We start from the raw sequence: 20,878 nt of genomic DNA on the forward strand, positions 1-20,878 counted from the left end.
ATAAATTAACACGGAAATATAAAAATGTTTCTATATTTGTTTAAAATAAAAATAATAATTGAGACATTTTAAAATCAAGGCAATTTTGTTGATATACTTTCCAAAACAAAAACAGTGAGAAAAGTAACATTGTTTTACAGATTTTGCAAATCTCTTTTAATGTCTGGCTTAATAGTAAACAGCTAGATTCCCATATCTTCTGCATTTAGTATATTGTGATAACACAAGTCCCATAGTCTCTGGAATGAGAGTGAAAAAAAAATTTGTGTTACTACAAAATAATTCTGATATTACTGACTTCCTGCAAGGGTCTCACAGACCACCCCTGTCCTCAGGAGCTTCAGGCCACATGTTGAAAACTGTTGACCTAGGAGTATAAGCATTTGTGCTAAAGGTTAAGAATGCCTTAATGCAAAATTACCCTAAAAAAAGATAGGGTAATACTGTGTGATAATTCTGTACTTAGCATTTCTAGCCACGATTTAGGTTTTCTTAATCAGAGCTGTTTTTAAATTAAATCAGGAAGTTTAAATTTCCTATAAGTTTGTTAGTACTTTTGTTCTAATTCTTCCTATTTGTGTTAGGCTGTTCTGTGTTGCTATAAAGAAATGCTGGAGTCTGGGTAATTTATAAGAAAAGAGGTTTAATTGGCTCATGCTTCTGTAGGCTGTATAGGAAGCATGGTGCCAGGCATCTGTTCAGCTTCTGGTAAGGCCTCAGGAAGCTTACAGTCATGGCAGAAGGCAAAGGGGAAGCCAGCTTACCACATGGAGAGAGTGGGAGCAAGAGAGAGAGAAAGAAAGTGAGGGGGAGGTACCACACACTTTTAAACCAAATCTCGTAAGAACTCACAATCATGAGAAAAGCACAAACTCATGAGGGATCTGCCCTAGTAACCCCGTTAACTCCCATCAGGCCCCACCTTTAACTCTGAGGGTTATAACTCAACATACGATTTAGAGGGTACAGCGTCCAAACTATATCAGTATTTTACATTTTACGTGAAGAATTCTAGACCTGAAAACGGATCATGATACTACTGTGAAATGGATCATGATATTATTTCCTTAATGGTCTACTTAACTAATACTTACCTGTTAGTAGTTGAAGTATTTAAAAACTTGACACAAAGTACTAAGCAGTCTTTAATAGTTCCTATGTATTACTGTTGTGTGACTTAATTTTGTTTTGTCACTTAAAAGGAACACTGACATATTAAATGAGATATTTAATGAAGTGAATTTTTGGGGAGCGAGGGTGAGATTATATTTTCAGATATGTGAATTTTGTATTCATACTCCTTGAGCTTTTGGGAAAAATAAACTCTTGAAAAGTAAAGATATTGGAAATTATCAGACCTAACTTTCATGAATTCGCAGCGGATAGCTTTTTATATTAGTCTCAAATAAAAATAATTTTAGAACCACTGGAATGGGTGGAGTAAGATTTTATAATTGAAAATTCACTAGGTATAAGAACAAACCTTCCTTCTGAGCCTCTCGTGCCCTCTTTTTCCTTATCTCTCTCATTTCTAAAAAATCTCTACCTTGTGATATAACCTACCATTTACGTTGCCGTGGTGGTTTTGGTTTGTTTTTGCTTAGGGTGTACCCTGCCTCAACCTCTGTTTGTTAGTTGCAGTTCTTCTTAACTCTTAAAAATTTAAGTTGTTTGCTCAGTGATTTTAAAAAAAAAAAAAACAACAAAAAAAAAACTGTCCAGACTTGTTCTGGGAAATAAAATTATAGTTTGATATAAATATCATTTTAAGTTTTTCTTTGTGGTCCTAGAAAAAAAAAAAAAAAATTTTTTTTCCTGATTGCAAAAATAGCATACATTCATAATAAAAATTAGGAAAAGTTTTTTTTAAAAAAAGTGAAAGTAGAAATCACCAGTGCTTCCAGTAATCTGTTAGCTTTCTGCTTTTTTCTTGTATTATCTTTTCTATTCATATGTATGTTTAATGACTGTATTAGTCCATTTTCTTGCTGCTGATAAAGACATACCCGAGATGGGGCAATTTATAAAAGAAAGAGGTTTATTAGACTTACAGTTCTGTGGGGCTGGGGAGGCCTCACAATCATGGCGGAAGGTGAAAGGCACATCTCACTGGCAGACAAGAGCTTGTGCAGGCAAACTCCCGTTTTTAAAGCCTTCAGATCTTGTGAGACTCATTCACTATTACGAGACCGGTACAGGAAAGACCCAATCCCATAATTCAGTCACCTCCCACTGGGTTCCCACAACATGTGGAATTGTGGGAATTACGATTCAAGATGAGACTTGCGTGGGGTCACAGCCAAACCATATCAATGACTCATTAGAAATATTTTAAGGCTAGGCGTGATGACTCACGCCTGTAATCCCAGGACTTTGGGAGGCCGAGCTGGGTGGATCACTTGAGGTTTGGAGTTTGAGACCATCCTGGCCAACATAGGGAAACCCTGTCTCTACTAAAAATACAGTAAAAATATTAGCTGGGCATGGTGGCAGGTGCTTATAATCCCAGCTATTTTGGGAGGCTGAGGCAGGAGAATCACTTGAACTGGGAAGCGGAGGTTGTGGTGAGCTGAGATCGCACCACTGCATTCCAGTCTGGGCAATACAGTGAGACTCCATTTAAAAAAAAATTTTTTTTAAAGTAATACATGGTTTAAAACAACAAAAATTTTAATCAGTATTATAAGAAGTAATAAAAGTTTGTCTTTTACAGTTATCTCCAAAGATAGTTGAAGGCTGTATTATATTCCATAGAATGGATATGACATATTAGGTTGGTGCAAACATAATTGTAGTTTCAGGCTGAGAATTTTAAGTCATTATGACTGGTCTCAAGCACATCTTTATTAATCAAAATAGGAACCATTACAGTCAACACATTTTTTGCCAACAAGAAATAAGTTTGTTTGTTCATGTAGCGTAAAAATTGGTGCTTCGGGATTTGATGAACTCGTAGAAAGCATTTTTACTGCATCTTGCTGGTTGTGGAAACGTTTTCCCTGCAAAAAGTTGTCAAGATGCTTGAAGAAGTAGTAGTTGGTTGGCGAGAGGTCAGGTGAATATGGCAGTTGAGGCAAAACTTCATAGCCCATTGAAGCATTTGTTGTGCAATGTGCGGTTGGTGTTTTGATGGAGAAGAATTGCGTCCTTTCTGTTGTCCAATGCCCGCTGCAGGCATTGCAGTTTTCGGTGCATCTCATTGATTTGCTGAGCATACTTCTCAGATGTAATGGTTTCGCTGGGATTCAGAAAGCTGTAGTGGATCAGACCAGCAGCCGACCATCAAACGTGACTATGACCTTTTTTCGGTGCAAGTTTGGCTCTGGGAAGTACGTTGGAGCTTCTTCTCGGTCCATCCACTGGGCTGGTTGTCACCGGTTGTCATATAAAATCCATTCTTTGTCTCACGTCACAATACGATTGAGAAATGGTTCATTGTTGTGTGAAGTAAGAGAAGATGACACTTCAAAATGATGTTTTCAAAAAAAATTTTTGCTCAGCTCATGAGGCACCCACTAATTGAACTTTTTCACCTTTCCAACTTGCTTCAAATGCTGAACGACCATAGAAAGGTCGACATTGAGTTCTTTGGCAACTTCTTGTATAGTTGTAAGAGGATCAGCTTTGATGATTGCCCTCAGTTGGTCATTGTCAGCTTCTGATGGCCAACCACTATGCTCCTCATCTTCAAGACTCTTGTCTCCTTTGTAAAACTTCTTGAACCATCACTACACTGTATGTTTGTTAGCAGTTCCTGGGGCAAATGCATTGTTGATGTTGCATCTTGTTTCCACTGCTTTACGACCCATTTTTGAACTCAAATAAGAAAATCACTCAAATTTGCTTTTTGTCTAACATTTCCATAGTCTAAAATAAATTTTAAGTAAACAACAAGTAATAAGTCATTAGCAAAAATAATAAAATGAGAAACACATGACCACATTTAATAATATATTTCAATATCAAACAGCAAATTCCAACAATGTAAAAACTGCAATTACATTTGCACCAAGCTAATACTTTGTTTAATTAGCATAGAATTGGTGGATTTTTAGGTAGCTGCCAATTCTTTTTGTAACTGTAACAAACAGTGAAGCTTGAACATCATTATATGCATACTTATGCTTACTTTGAAAAGGATAGGGTAATTTTCCGCCAAAAGCAAAAGGATAGGGTAATTTTCCTCCAAAAATGTACTACTTTCTCTTCTCATCAATGTTTTTAACCCACAGCTGTCAGTCTTGACTAATTGATTTTTAAATTATAAATATGCCTTTGAAACTACACCAAAATTTGACAAGTAGTCATTTCTTAAAGGTCAGTTATAATGTAGAGTATAGAAATCATACCAAAAAACCTTTTCTGCTCTCATTCATTAAAATCCATTGTAGTTTGAATGAACCATTTACCCATGTGTGATTTTGTAACTACATGCATTATCTTTTGGAGGACACTGGTTCATTGAGTTATGCATGTATTTCAAATACTAACACGTTTCACTACCCAACATTAAATCATAATAGCTAATATCACCATAGTTTCATCAGAACAAGTTTTTAAGTATTGGAAAACTGTCAAGGTCATCATAGCATATAAAAATTTTTACAAAATTAGAATTGCTTGAAAGCTTTAATTTTATTATTGGTAATACGTCAGGTTTTCTTGAAGTAAGAGTCCATTCATTCTTGAGAATGCTTTTTATTTGTTTATTTTGCTTCATTGTACTCTTGAATAGCAAAGTTAAAAGTGAATGTTCTTGTTTTGCTCTCAGTCATTAATGGAAAGCATTCCATCTTTCACCTTAAATGTGATGTTAGCTGGTAGTTTTTCCTGTATTCCCTTTATCAGATTTAGAAACCTTCTATCCCAAATTTTTGAGTGTTATATCAAATGCTTTCTTAGCACCCATTAAGATGATCTTATGGTTTTTGCCGTTTCTTCTGTTATTATGGTGAATTATATTGGTGGATTTTTTAATATTAACCCAACTTTGTATTCCTGGATTAAAGCATTCTTAGCATGGTCTCTCATTCACTTATATATCCGTAATGCCCAACCCAGTTCCATAAAGTTATAGTATATGTTCAGTAAGTATTTGTTCAATTAATTAAGACAGTGAAATTCCTTAAATGGTTTTCCTGTTTTGGAAACTGTTGAAAACTTTTGAAAAAGCAGTCATTTTATAAACCAGAATACACTGCTGTCTGTCTTACTCAGAAGTCATTTCTCAACAACGTGAACTATTGGGAATATAGATGGTGGTTCAGAAGGAAGTAGAAAACCTTCTGACAGTCCTTTTTTTTTTTTCTTTTTGAGATGGAGTCTTGCTGTGTCAGCCAGGCTGGAGTGCAGTGGAGCAACCTTGACTCACTGCAACCTCCACCTCCTGTGTTCAGGCAGTTCTCCTGCCTCAGCCTCCCAAGTAGCTGGCATTACAGACACGCGCCACCGTGCCCGGCCGTTTTGTATTTTTAGTAGAGACGGGGTTTCACCACGTGGGCCAGGCTGGTTTCGAACTCCTGACCTCAAATGATCTACCCACTTCAGCCTCCCAAAGTGCTGGGATTACAGGCATGAGCCACCGCACGCAGCCGATAGTCCTTTTGTTGAAGAAGTTCAAAACCTTTTTATTTTTACATTTTGTATATAGTTCTAACAAGTTTTGGTCTAGTTTCCGTGCACCCTGCATATCAGAAGTAACAAACTGGAGTGGAATAAGTTATTAGAGATTGTTAAATTGAGAGGATGTAAATTAACAACTTTCAGTGGCAGAGAGGGAGAAAAAGCATTATGGAAAGAATTTTAAAAGCTTGGTAGCTGAGAGCTGTTTGTAAATCTTAATTTCATCTCCAGCTTCTTAATGTATATAACATTGTAAAAGCAGGATTTTAGAGTTGGAATAAACTTAACAAACCTCTCATTCCCTGTTTCTGAACCTTTTCTCTGCCTTTACACATGTGAGGGGTAGATATGACAAATACATATAAGAGTGGCTGTGGTAGGAGTGGCTTTGATTCCCAGTAGCAGAAGGAGATGGGACAGGCATGTGTGATGTGTGTGTGTTTGCAGATATGACAAATACATATAAGAGTGGCTGTGGTAGGAGTGGCTTTGATTCCCAGTAGCAGGAGGAGATGGGACAGGCATATGTGATGTGTGTGTGTTTGCAGGGGGTCCTGATATATACATATTGGGGTGTATCAGAATCTCCGTTTCTGGGGAGGGCACCGTGTATGCAGTTTGAATTTGTATCCATTCCTGCTATGATTACACTATCTCTCTCTCTTTTTTTTTTGAGAAAGATTCTTGCTGTGTCACCCAGGCTGGAGTGCAGTGACGTGATCTTGGCTCACTGCAACCTCCACCTCCTGGGTTCAAACGATCCTCCTGCCTCAGCCTCCTGAGAAGCTGGGACTACAGTGATTACACTAGCTTACATTCCCACCTGTAGATGTTCTGCTGCCTCACTCATATTCATATCCAAGAAATACTTGTCTTATCCAAATCACTAATATTATTGTAAATAAGTAAACTGAGGCCCACTTGAGAGGTTGAATGACAAGCTAGCCACACAGCTGATGAATATTAGGTTAGACTAAGAATGTAGTTGTCTTGATTTTTAGTTCATTGTTTTCTGTTCTGTCCTGCAATAATTTATATTCAAAATAATAGGGTAAATAATAAGAATGTTATATTTAAAAAAACTTTTTATTAAAAAGAATGAGAAGTTTTCATTAGATTTGTTTTCTCTTTCAATATATTGAAAAAAATCACTTGGAAGTAAAACTGAGACATTTGTGGTGGAAGAAGTTCATTTTTTCATGCTAATAGATAAATGCAGTGTTAAGTTTCAAACTAAATAATAGAGAGGGAGACTGTCTAAAAGAAAATGATAGTTATTTAGGAATGGGCATTACAGTAGGAATATACGTGAATATATTCAGGGAGGTAACGGAAGACAAAAATTTTTAAAGGAAAAATGAGGAGGGTCACATAAGTTGTTTTGAGAGATTATCCTTGGCTGCAAGGATCATTAACAAGAATGGCATCAGTCCATGGTTGGACAGGCAGTTCCTGGGCAGATGTCCTGGCAGAGTAATTTTTTATAAGGTTGTGGTGGCTTTTGTTCCAGGTTGTGGTTTTTGCAGTCTTTTGTGATAGTTCTTGTTATCAGGCATATATATGTGTGAGAACCCTCCCTTCATCTCCTTCTCTAGCTCTGTTTGTCAGGGTTTTAATACAAGTGACTCCGCTTTGATTCTGACAACTTCCATATAAAGTAAATTGATCACTTATATTTCAGTTTATTGGGAATCTGTTAGTTCTGAAAATAAAATACAGATGACTTCTGGGCATTCAGACTTCAAATTTGGAGTTTGTATTATTCTATGTAGCTTCGTAATGAATTATTACTAGCTCTTACTGGCTTAAAATGAAAGACTTCATTATCTCACAATTTCTGTGGGTCAGGAATACGTGCATGGCTTAGCTCAGTCTTCTGTTTAGAGTCTTACCATGTGGAAATTAAGGTGTAAGCCTGGACTACATTCTTACATGAGCCTCAGTACTCTCTTCCAAGTTCACTGGTTCATTTCAGAATTCAATTCCTCATGGCAATAGAACTGTGGCCCTTACTTCCTTGAGGATTCCTATCTGGCATGTGACTTGCTCCACAGCATTGGTGGTTTGCTACTTTAAGGCCAGCAGGAGAGTTTCTCTGCTGTTTCCAATATCTCTGACTTCTAGATCGTCCTTTTAAAGGCTCATCTGAATAGGTCAGGTCCACCAGGATTCTCTTCCTTTTGATCAACTTACAGTCAACTGATAGGAGCCTTGATTACATCTGCCATGTAAGTTAGCCTGGTCACAATAGTGAGATCCTAGGAATCCTGCCCACTTTCAAGGGGAGGCATTTATACAAGGTGTATAAACCAGAGGATGGAAATCTTGACAGTGGTGATCTTAGCAGTATGCCTACCACAGGGTTATTAAAGCCAGTAGCGACTCTCTTGTTCAACAGAACTGGAATCTTTTAACTATGTGCTAAGCATTTCTCCAGGCTATGGAAATATAAAGCTAAAAAGCCCAGCTTTTGTCCAGTAGTAAGGTGGTAGAGAGAAAGAATGAAGTACTGTTTATGATGTAATTCAGTCATGCAGCTGCAATAGAGGTGTATCCAGGCTACAGTGTGAACATCAAAGAGAAGGTATTGGGAGGTGGGGAGGTTTGGTAAGGAAAAGTTATGTATCTGGAAAAAGTGATAGTACTGCTTTAGTTCTTGAAACTAAATTTTAAAACCAGTTTTTAAGAGGAAAACCTTAGTATTTAAGATGATGAAATTATTAAATGAGTATTTCTTTTCCCCCAGATGGTATACCTCAAGTTTACTATTTTGGCCCTTGTGGTAAATACAATGCTATGGTGCTGGAACTGCTGGGACCTAGTTTGGAAGACTTGTTTGACTTGTGTGACAGAACATTTTCTCTTAAAACAGTTCTCATGATAGCTATACAACTGGTAAGTAAAACAGGGTATTTGAAGTTGTTTGAACAATTACATGGTTGTTGGTCACAAATTCATATTAAAAGTTTAAAGTTCTGTGATACTGTCTTACAGAGCATTTGACCTAATACAAATGTTTCTACTTTTCATACTGTCTTTCTGGGATCCATGTAACTTAAAATAACTGAGTCAAGTATATTTTATTTGTATGAAAACTAATATAATAATTGCTTTAAGATCAAAATGCTCAGTTTGATAATTAAGTTGTCACTAGCCATTTCTTCATATAAAAGATGAATACTTCAAAAGAGAACCTCAGAAACATAGATTTTTTTTTTTTTTTTTTTTGAGATAGAGTCTTGCTTTGTTGCCCAGGCTGGAGAGCAGTGGTGAGATCTTGGCTTACTGCAACCTCTGCCTCCCAGGTTCAAGCTATTCTCCTGCCTCAGCCTCCCGAGTATCTGGGACTACAGGTGCGTGCCACCACACCCGGCCAATTTTTTTGTATTTTTTGTAGAGACGGGGTTTCATCATGTTAGTCAGGATGGTCTCGATCTCCTGACCTTGTAATCCACCTGGCCTTGGCCTTCCAAAGTGCTGGGATTACAGGCTGGGATTACGAGCCACCATGCCCGGCCGGAAACATGGATTCTTAATTTTGGTAATAGACTTTATGACCTGGAAAAACAAGAGGCAAACTAATGAATTAGAGAGTCTTGATAAACTACTTAGACTTCAGGGAATCCGTTGGATAACAGTTAGAGAATGTTTTAAGGCAGTTTTGAAATAAATGCCAATAGAAGTGTGCTGCAGAAGTCTTAAAATTGTTTTTATTCATTGACTCATTAATTCTACTTCTACAAATTTGTCCTGTGGATGTTTTCACAGGTGCTTAAAGCTTTATATGAAAGGATGTTTATAATAAAAAAATGAGAAACAACCCAAATGTGCAGAAATAACAGGGTTAGTTGAATAAATTAATAGCCAGAGGAAAATATGCGGCTATTAAAAAGTGCGCATTAAAGATTGTTTCATAGCTAGGTGTGGTGGCTTGTGCCTGTAATTCCAGTGCTTTGGGAGGCTGAGGCTAGAGGATCACTTGAGTCCAGGAGTTCAAGATCAATCTGGGCAACTTAGTGTGACTCCATCTCTACAAAAAATTAAAAAAAAAAAAAAAAAGAAAGGCCGGGTGTGGTGGTGTGCTTGTGTAGTCCCAGCTGCTGAGGAGGTTGAGGCAGGAGGATTGCTTGAACCCAGAGGTTGAAGGTTGAAGCTGCAGCGAGCTATGCATTCCAGCCTTGGTGGCAGAGTGTGGGATCCTGTCCGCTCGCCCCCGCCCCGCCCCGCCCACCACACACCAAACACCAAAAAACCAAACAACTCCCCCAAATAAAACAAAGAATATTTCATGACCTTGAAAATGCTCATATCATTAAGAATCTATAGACATAGAATATTGTATATTATATGCTGCAAAGTTTGTTAAGCAAACGAGAATGACCTATGTAACCATATTGCATTGTTGACCATGATTATCACTAAGTGAAGCAGTTTTATTTTTTTATGTGTAATACTCTATTTTATGACAGTTTGTGCAGTGAACATTGAGAATTTGTAAAATAATTAATAAAAATGAGCTATATTATTAATATTAGAGTTGGATTCCAGACTTTTCTAGCTTTAAGATCTTTCTCACTTGAAGATTACTCATTTTTAAATGTTTAATACCTAGGAAAAAGTAAGGGAAACATGTTATGAAAAAGAAAAAGATACTGAATAGTGCTGTTGTTTTTATACTTGTAAAAGTTGCTTGGTTATTGAACTGATAAGGAAGACTATATTGCAACGTTTTGCATATGTCTGCTTATACTTTTGAGTTCAAGGTCTTGTATCAGTATGGCTTTTTGATTTTATGAAGTAGCATCCTCTGAAAGTGTTGATTGAATCAGACTTACTGATATGAAAGGAATTCATAAAATTCAAATACTCCTGTTTAGCAGTGACCGTAATAGTAAAGGCAAATATTTTAAATTGCAATTTGCTATATGTATTTGAAGAATGATGGGCTGACATCATTTTACTTTTAAAGGGTTGAAACAATTTCTGATTTATTTCTTTTGTATGTTTTCATTCTGTCTTGCCTTTATCGTACTTGCTTAGGCTAGTCAAAGCCCAAAATAAAACTTCTCTTCTTTTTTTCTTAAACTAAGATTTCTCGCATGGAATATGTCCATTCAAAGAACTTGATATACAGAGATGTAAAACCTGAGAACTTCTTAATAGGACGACCAGGAAACAAAACCCAGCAAGTTATTCACATTATAGATTTTGGTTTGGCAAAGGAATATATTGATCCAGAGACAAAGAAACACATACCATACAGAGAACACAAGAGCCTTACAGGAACAGCTAGATATATGAGCATAAACACACATTTAGGAAAAGGTATGTGTAACTTTCGTAAGTATGGAAGTTTGAATTCAGCAGCTATGCTAACACTGTGCGTTTTTATTTGTTATGGTTCAGTTTTTGCAGATTACAATAGCTTTTATTATAATTTTCATTTATCAGATCTACCTAGAGTTTACTTTCACTTGTATTTTAATAAAACTCTTTGAAAGTAAGTTACTATAGAGTAAATGAGTGACAGCTATCTTTACATTCGCTGTATTTTTTGTATTTATATAATGAAGTGTGCATCTTTGATACAGTTATGGGGATTCTTTTAATTTTTTCTCTTACAAAATATGAGAGAATACCAAATTTTAACTGAATTTAATGCATGTGGAAATAATGGATTGAGACTATAGCTCTCCAGTATGGCTAGCCACAGAAATAGCAACTAGCCTAATAAGTACATGACCTTAGAGGTGGGCAGAGCTGGCTTACCTGTATGCTGTGACTTCGGACAAGTTTAATCTTTTTAAGGGGTTTCTTATTGGTAAAAAGAGTAAAACAATATCAACTTCACAGGATTTTTTTATAGCATTCCTCCTTCACCCAGGTTCATATTTATCATATCCCTTCAATCATTTTCATCTGGAACAGTTCCTCAGTCGTTCTTTATGGCTCATGACCTTAATATTTTTTAGGAGCTCAGGCTATTTTATAAGATATCTCCAATTTGGGTCTGTTATTTCTTTTTGACTAGATTTGGGTAGGCATTTTGAGCACAAATATCACAGAAGTGATGTGTTCTTAGTGCATCAGGTTGGGATCACTTGCTTGGGTGATATCTGCCAAATTTCTCTACTGAAAAGTTTCTTGTAGTTAGATTTTGGGATTATGTAAACATGTTCCTCATCAGATTTTTACCCTCTAGATTTAGCATCCATTGATGATTTTCTAACTCCATTATTTCTAATATTTATATTTCCTTATTTGTCAGTTGATATTCTAATGCAAGCGGAAGCTTTCCCTTGTCCCCCAGTTATTGACATGTCTATATGAACTTATTAATTCTTACCTTATTTAATGTAATGTATTGAATGCATTATTATTTATTTTGATAGCCAAAGGGTTCCAGATGTGGCCACTGGTTGCCCCTTCAAGCTGGCTTCTCTGTCCTTTTGACATGTTCTCATGAATCTTTGAGTTCTTTCTTTCTGGTGCAGCAAGTTCTTATAAATAAACTCATCTTGCAGTTTCTCTTCTGCAGCCCCATAATCAGTCCTTTTCTCCAAGAAGTTCTGAATCCTTTTATTGGATAATGGTATTTAGAAACCAAGATTTGGCCACTGGATATGCTCATTACTGTGGTATGTTGTTACTGCCAGGCGCTTTCTGCAGCAGAACTAGGAAATGTTTGTGCGTGTATGTATATACATACACACATAGAAATATGCTTATATATGTGTGTGTGTGACACACATACATTAATATCTGTTAAAAATTTTGAGTTTACAGTGATACACTTTTAATTTCAGTCTGTCAGTAGAAAATAGTATTTCCTTTTTCTATATTTGTAATTCCCATCCCTTTTCCATATTTGTATCTTTTTTTTTTAACCAACTGTGAGAAATCTGGCTATCACTACTCATAATATATTTACTTGTTTTTAAAAGCTGAGGATACTCAGAAAGTAGTTTCAGATTGCCAAGTGATGCCACTTTATATAGCAAGTCTAATAGAATTATAGCATTTGTAATTCTTATTTTATTGAAGAGTTTTTTTTTTATTTGAAGTAAAGTTTACATTGGGTAAAGTATACAACATTTGATTATATAAATTTGTGAGTATTAATGAATGTGCAGACTATGTAATCCACAGCACTATCGAGATTTAGAACACTTTCATTATCCTATAGACTTCCATTTTACCCATCTTAGTCATTCCCCTCCTTTTCTAGAAGCAATCACCGGTCTGATTTGTATCACAACAGTTGAGTTTTGCTGATTCTATTACTTCATATAAATAGAATCATCCAACTTATTTTGGTTGGTATAATGTCTTTAAGATTCATCTATGTTTTTGCAAATATCAGTAGTTTATTCTTTTTAAATGCTAAGTAATATTCCATTGCATAGACATAGCACAGACTGTTTATCCATTTGAATGTTGATGGATATTTGGGTTAAGTTATTGACTTATGAATAAAACTTGTATAATATTCTTACAAATCTTTTTGTGGGCATATTTTTCAGTTTGGTCCTATGGCAGGTATTATTTAACTTTATAAGAAATTGCCTGTCCTGGGGAGTGTTCATACCTTTTTTTATTTCCACCAATAATGAATGAGAATTTTGTTTGTTTCATATTCTTGACAACATTTAGAGTTGTCAGTCTTTTTCACTGTGGCTATTCTAGTGGCCAAGGGGTGGTCTTTTAATTCCTTGTGATTATTGTTTCTGAGATCTGTTTCATGTATTTATTGGCTATTTGTATATCTTCTTTTGAGAAGTGTGTGTCATTTCATTGTTAATTTATAGAGTTCTTTATATATTCTGGGTATGATTATTTTGTCACATATATGCATTGTGAATAATTTCTTCCAGTCTTGGCTTGCTCCTATTCATTTTCTTAGTGGTATCCTTTGATGAGCAGAACTGTTAAGTATTTATGAAGTCTAGTTTATCCATTTTTTTGTTTATGGTTATTACCTTTTGAATTCTAACAAATCTTTACCTTCATGTGATAAGGTAAACAAATCTTTACCTTCATTACATTTTATGCTTTCTTCTAGAAGCTTTATAGTTTTAGCTTTTTATATCTGTGATCCATCAGAATTGATTTTTTATATCGTGTGAGATAGGGGTTGAGGTTCTTTCTATGATATATTCTTTCCTATTGAATTACTTTTGTTTCTTAAAAAGTCACTTCTAGATTATACTTGCCACATTCAGTATTCATATCAGAGAAAGTACAAACTTAATTATCTGCTTTTAGGTATTATTCTGCTTTCAGTTGTTGTTAGACATCTCACAACAGATAGACAGAAATGTGAACCAATCAATATATATCCATTACTGCTGTTCAAAAGTGCCTTCAGATATGCTATCATAGATTTGGACAGGATCTTGGAAGTCATCTAATCCAACTTTCAGATCCTGATCTTAGCTTTTTCTCTAACCATTCTCCTCAGCCTTAGCTATTCTACAGAGCATGTCCCTGCTCTGTCTCTCAATCATAACTCAGTAGGTTGTGGCATCTTTCCTGGCTGACCTGACTGTAGGCTTATGGTATTGACTGTAGGCTTATGGTATTTTTTGTTTTCAGACATCTGAAATGCCTGAGAAATGTAAATTTACTGTTTTTTTTTTTTTTTTTAAGAAAAGTAAGTTTCAAATATTTAAAATTAAAAAACACGAATTTTATTCAGTTAATATGTTCAGGGAGTAGCTTTCAATAGCTGACTTTCCTGATAGATTTAAAAATATGATTGGGTAGCTATACAACTTTTGGGATTGTGACTTCTATTAAAACCAGGCACACTTTATTTACATGTGCAGTGACTGTGAGAAATTTTCATTTTACGGGAGTTGTTAGCAGACTATTTTATAACAACTAACAAAGGTTCACCACTATTTTGTTGTGAGACATGAAGTCACAACTTCCTTAAGGCCTAATGTTCCTTATCTGAACAATGGTAAATGTAACAGCATTCTATTTGTAGAAATGGCAAAGTGAGTGTGATATGTTTGTCATTGTTAGGAAAAGTCATCAGTACCTGGGAAATGAGATTTAACTATTACAATAATCTCTCTTTACTCTTTCAGGAATAAAACAAAAATTTATTTATTTGGCAGGTGTAGCAAACAACGAATGTTTAATGTTTACTTTTCCCCATTTATAAACACCCTCAGTTTTCATGTAAAACTCAGGAGTAGGTGGGTAATATTAACAGCTAAAAAAATTTTGTGTCGAAAATTACGTGAATTCCTATTTAAAAATTAAGAGTAAGCTAAGGTAATATGAATTTGGATGCTGAGGAACTAAAACATTTGGTAAATTGTGATGCCTTTGGACATGGAGTACATAGTGGTGTTTTAAGTTTAGAGTACTTGGTTTTGTGAGGAGTCAGGAAGAGATAAAGAAGGAAAAGGAGCAGATAAAACATGACTTTTTAATGTGATTTTAATTTGTGCATATCTTATTTCTGCCCTCCCTGCTTTGCCTGGATCTTGGTGATTACTTTTAAAGCCTTATTCATTCACCCATCTTTCCATCCATTCATTCATTCTTAGGCACTCAAGGACTTCTTGCTCACATGAACTTTTCAAAATAGAGAGTTTGGTCAAAGGAACATTATATGGGTTTGTAAGTATTTTTCCTTTTTGGAGACTGACACTATCTTAGACTTAAAAAGGAAAAAGATGTTCCTAATATAATAATATAGAAGAATAGTGTAAAATCACATAATAGGAATTAACATTTTATTCTTGTAGTATCTGTTGATCTTAACTAGGTGATTTATGTTCAGAAGGCAGATGTTGCAGTTCACATTTATACCTTTCTTATATCTGCTTAAGTCTCTGTCTAAGATGCAATCTTGATAATGCTTTGTGTTACAGATGTGGATTTCCATGGTGTCCTTCCATGAAAACTTTCTTTAGTGTTGTCATATTGAATTATTTTTGTGTTACATCTGATCATGTGTCTACTTTTTAATATCTTTTTAAAGACTTTTGTCAGCTGCCTTGAACCTCATAATCTTCCTTTGGATGACTTGTTTTTCCCTTTTATGTCTTCTCTTGTTGAAGTCATTTGATATTAAGTAAATAATGTCTATTTCTCTTTGATGAGTAGTCTTGAAATAAAAATCAAGTATTTTATTTTAAAATTTTTATTTATTATTCAAGAATAAAAAAAAAACTAGCATTTGAGGGATAAGTTGGGAGTTGCTTCGTAAGTGTTAGTAAAAACCTGTGTTCATAGAAGAATGATGTTTCAAGCTTCTAAGTGGTAAGTTCTCTGAATAGGAGAGAAGGAACCACATAATTACGGTGTTCCAAAAATGCCTTCTTTCTGTGCTGTCATTCTGTGGTGTGATTCATATAATTAAATTTCTGAGTTAATTGTCTCAATTTCTGAGGCTTGTTCTTTAAGCTGCTCGCACAGCTTTTCTGCAGTTCAAAAACATGTATTTACATTTTGTAATTTTAACAGTTTAAAATGTATTGTATAACTTCTTGTTAGAGTATAATGAACATAATTGATATTTTCTTGATGTTTCAGGGTATAGTTTTTTAATATGATTGCTATTATATAGCAATATTCTCAAGATCAGTTGGAGAAGGTTAGGATGGATATCTGTATTTAAATAAATTTGGAGACAATTTTATTTATACTTTTTTTTTTTTTCTTGAGATGGAGTCTCGCTCTGTCGCCCAGGCTGGAGTGCAGTGGCGCGATCTCTGCTCACTGCAAGTTGTGCCACCTCCCAGGGTAACGCCATTCTCCTGCCTCAGCCTCCCAAGCAGCTGGGACTACAGGCGCCCACCACCACGCCCTGCTAATTTTTTTGTATTTTTAGTAGAGACGGGGTTTCACCGTGTTCGCCAGGATGGTCTCCATCTCCTGACCTCGTGATCTGCCCGCCTCGGCCTCCCAAAGTGCTGGGATTACAGGCGTGAGCCACCACTCCTGGCCTTATTTATACTTTTTAATAGATCCTCTTTCTCTGTTTTTTTTTTTTTTTTTTTTTGACTTTCACCTGTGTTATCCCTTACTTTTTGATATTGTATGTAGTATAGCTACTGCTGGCAATACTTTGCTTTTCTCTACCTTTGGTTTACTTCTTTTGACCTTATCACCAAACTTACTAGAATTATGTCTAAATTAAGAGAACTAGATTTCAGAAGAACTTTAGGAATTAAGTGAATGCATGTACTGGGTTCAGTTGCACAGAAAACTTTTATTTCTAAGTTTTCTTTATATTACTAGATTCGGTGTTCAGTGAACTGTTGCTGTGTATTGTCTTGCATAATTGTGTTTTGTTCTTTTCCTTTTTAGGATTGTGTTCTCCCTCTTTTTTTTTTTTAAATCCTTGTTATATAATTTTGAAAACTGAGCTCAATGAATCTTGAGGAAGATGTATTTTTGTTTTTTTTTAGGGTAGTGCCAACTAAAGTAACTTAATATTTAAGAAGGAAATATGAAGTGAACCTTTTACTTCCTTGTAGTAGATAATGTGTATCTTTTTTTTTTACTTATAAGAAATGATTTAAACTTTCTTCAGGGAGAATTTTTGTTGTTTGAGCTGTCTTCTCTGTCTTCTCATGTCCCTACTTAGGTTAGCCAACATGTCTTTTGGCCTCATTGTTTTTCATTATGTTAGAAAATGCAGTAGTAAGTTTATTTTTGCAAATATATGCATGTATCATAGAAAATTTTCTGTTTCTATGTGAGGCGTCGATAAATTTGAGTTAACGAAAAAGGAAATATTTTTCTGTTGAAAATTGAATTGAAATTTCAATTGAAATGGAAACAGTGCTAGGCAAGTAAGTAATGAAATCAGATTAAAAAAAGAAAAATAAGTAATGTTGAGATATAAGGGTAGAATTTTTAAATAGGAAAGCATTGCAGAAGGTTTCCAGTCAACATTTGATTAAGTGATGAAATGCTTTCCAAAATGAAAGAAATGTAGACAAGTGGGCTGAAATCTTGCCCTTCACTTATTAGGTACCTAGTTTTGAAGTAGTCACTTAATCTTTCTGAGCTTTACTTTCCTTATTTGGGATTACAAATAACTGTTTTCAGTGTAGCTGTAATTTTGAAAGATAGTGTATATAAAGCATGGACACGGATGCTTAATACGTGTTGATTATTTTGTATGGTACATATATTCCTGAAGAGGAAAATTTTAATTGACTGTGTACCTTTTTAAATTGGTTTCAAGACCTTTTTAAAAGAATCTTTAATGATACCTATTGTAAAGAAAAATAATGACTTTCTGGTTTCTTTAGGTGCTCATAGCAAGAGTTCTTATAATGATTCTTGGCCTTGTGGAAAAACATTCGTTTTCAAACAGGCCTTTGTAGTTAAGTGCTTTAAAAAATGTGAACAGGGTTTAATAAGGGCCAGATTACTGTTGGGAGATTTTTTTCATAATAAAAGAACTACTAAAGACCCTAGGGGGTGTTCTTTAGTTACTGTGTTTCAAAAAGAAAGCCTTCCTGTGATTTCTATAACTTACTACATGGTAAAATGTATTTCCAGATATGTCATTTGGTGAAAGAACACAAAGAAAGGAATTATGAGGGTCAAGAGCATTTCAGACTGAGTTTTAGTAGTAGATTTATTTTACTAGCTAATATTTATGGCTTGAATTTTGAAATGCTTTGTGGGTTATGAGACTAATACTGTTCTCTGATAGAACCATGTAGGCGAGATCACCTTATGACCGTGGCTTATTAGCACTATGTGACTAAAGCTCCTCTTGGATAGAATTCAAAGAGGAATTGCCTTTTATATTGAGTTTCTCTCCTTAACAAAGAGTCTTACTGTAGGGCTCAGCATACTTTTACTTGTACTGTATTTTAAGTTTCTTAAACTATATGCATATAATATATGTCTTGCATATACACTCATAAATGTGTCCCTACTGTACTGTATTTTAAGTTCTTTAAACTATATGCATATATAGTATATATATTATATGCATATATGTCTTGCATATACATTGATAAATGTATCCCTACATATTTCGTGTTTTTTGATGCTGTTGTAAAGGTATTGGTTTTAAAATTCAATTTTCACTTACTCGTTGTGAGTATAGAAATCCAGTTGATTTTTATTTTTATTTTGTAGAGACAGGGTCTTGCTCTGTTGCCCAGGCTGGAATGCAGTGGTGCAACCATGGCTCCCTGCAACCTTATCTTCCTAGGCTCAAGGAATCCTCCCACCTCAGCCTCCCTAGTAGCTGGGACTATAGGTGCATGCCAACACACCCAGTCACCAGCTAATTAAAAAAATTTTTTTTTCCGTAAAGTTGGGGTTTCTCTGTGTTGCCCAAGCTAGTGTTGAACTCCTGGTCTCAGGCTATCCTCCTGCCTCGACCTCCCCAAAGTGCTGAGATTACAGGTGTGAGCCACCGAGCCTCGCCCCAGTTGATTTTATATTAACCTTATATCCTGTAACCTTGCTAAAACTCACCTACTAGTTGTAATAGACCTTTTGTAGATTATTTAGATTTTTCTACATATACAATCCTGTTGTCTGCAAAGAGCAGTTGTTTTATTTCTTCATTTCCAATCTAAATATCTGTTAATTTTGTTTCCTTTGCTTCTTTGTACCGGCAAGAACTTCCAGTACAATACTGAATAGAAAGGGTAAGAGTGGACATCTTTGTTCGTTCCCGATCTTAGGAGTGTCTTTTATCATTTAAGAATTATGTTAGTTGACATTTTTCATAGTTCTTGTCAGGATGAAGTTGCCCTGTAGTTCCTAGTTTGCTGAGAGTTTTTTAAAATCATTAATACATGTTGAATTTTGTCAAGTGCTTTTTCTGTATCTGAGATGATGACATGATTTATATTTTATTCTTGTAATTTGGTGAATTACATTGATTGATTTTTAAAAGTTAAACCAAACCTACATTCCTAGGATGAGCCTTACTTAGTCATGAGGTATTATCTTTTTAAGGATTTCGTGTCTGTGTTTATGAGGAATGTTTCTTGTAGTTTCCTTTAATTCTAATGTCTTTATCTGTTGTTGGTAACAGGGTGATGCAGTGAGTTGGGAACTCTTCTAATCCTGAGTTTGTGTAGAATTGGTATTATTCTTTAACTGTTTAATAGGGTTCAGTAGCGATGCTATCTGGATTGTATTTTGGGAAGTTTTTAAATAATAAATTTAATTTCTTTAATTGATGCAGAGCTATTTACATTTTCTTCTTGAGGCAGTTTTAGTTATTAGTAGCTTTCAAGATAGTTGTCCATTTCATATAAGTTGTTTAATTTATTGGATTGTTTCTTAGTATTCTTTTATCATTCTTTTAATATCTGTGGGATCTGTTCTGATGCCTCCTCTGTTTCTTCTGTTGTTGGTAATTTGTGTTTCTTTCTTTTAGCCTGCTAAGAAGATTAATGATTTTATTGAACTTTCCATTCCAGCTTTTGTTTTCATTACTGATTGTCCATTGGTCATCGTCTCGTCATTGATTTCCTCATTTGTCATTATTTTGTCCTTCTGTTTATTTTGGGTGGTGTTGATATGAAGGCAGATAAAGATAAGTTGGTCAGAATACAGAGTCTGAAATAGACTTATACATAGATGGTTGATTGAATTTTGAGAATGGTGCAAAAGCAACTTGAGGGGAAAGGATAGTTTTGCTGAGAAACTACACGAGAGTAGCTAGATATCAGTTTGAAAAAAATAAATCTAAATCCTTACTCCACACCAAAAGCAAAAAAAAATTACTTCAAAATGAATAATAGGTTTAAATGTAGGAACCATAACTATAAAATTTCTAGAAGAAAAAACAGGAGAAGATCTTTGTGGTCCTGTGAGTAGAGATTTCCTAGATTGGACATCAAAAAGTATAAAAAATAAGAGGAAAAAAACCCTGATAAATTGGACTTCATCAAAATGTAAAGTTTCTTTTAAACCTACTCTTAAGGAAACAAAAAAATAGCAAACTGTTTTCTTGAAGGGAAAAGGTATTGGCAAAATGTATCCGAAAATAACTTGTATCCAGAATATACAAGGAACTATTACAACTGTTTAATAAGACAACCCAATTTATTAAATGGGCAAACGTATGAAATAAAGTTCAACGTTAGTCACCAGTGAAATGCAAGTTAAGTCAGTTAACCCATACTTTGAAGTTTGCTTTTCTGAAAGGATTTATTACTGCTTATACTTCATAGCCACTAGCATGGCTAAAATTTAGAAGACCATACTAAAGGTTGGACAGGTTATGAAACAACTGAAACTC

At 34.9% G+C, this 20,878-nt stretch overlaps 1 protein-coding gene across 9 annotated transcripts in view; it reads left to right on the forward strand.

Annotated features, from left to right (window-relative positions):
• The window catches only part of CSNK1G3 (casein kinase 1, gamma 3), a 103,940-nt gene that overhangs the window by 51,366 nt on the left and 31,696 nt on the right, over positions 1 to 20,878 (forward strand). For all 9 annotated transcript variants that reach the window (XM_011963720.1, XM_011963724.1, XM_011963721.1 and 6 more), the window contains 2 exons: positions 8,369 to 8,517; positions 10,713 to 10,947. In XM_011963720.1, coding sequence (XP_011819110.1) covers positions 8,369 to 8,517; positions 10,713 to 10,947 — 384 coding nt within the window. The remainder of the gene's footprint in view (positions 1 to 8,368; positions 8,518 to 10,712; positions 10,948 to 20,878) is intronic.

Source organism: Colobus angolensis, unplaced genomic scaffold (genome assembly GCF_000951035.1).
Source record: "Colobus angolensis palliatus isolate OR3802 unplaced genomic scaffold, Cang.pa_1.0 Scaffold62, whole genome shotgun sequence".
In the NCBI taxonomy this organism is placed as follows: Eukaryota; Metazoa; Chordata; class Mammalia; order Primates; family Cercopithecidae; genus Colobus; species Colobus angolensis.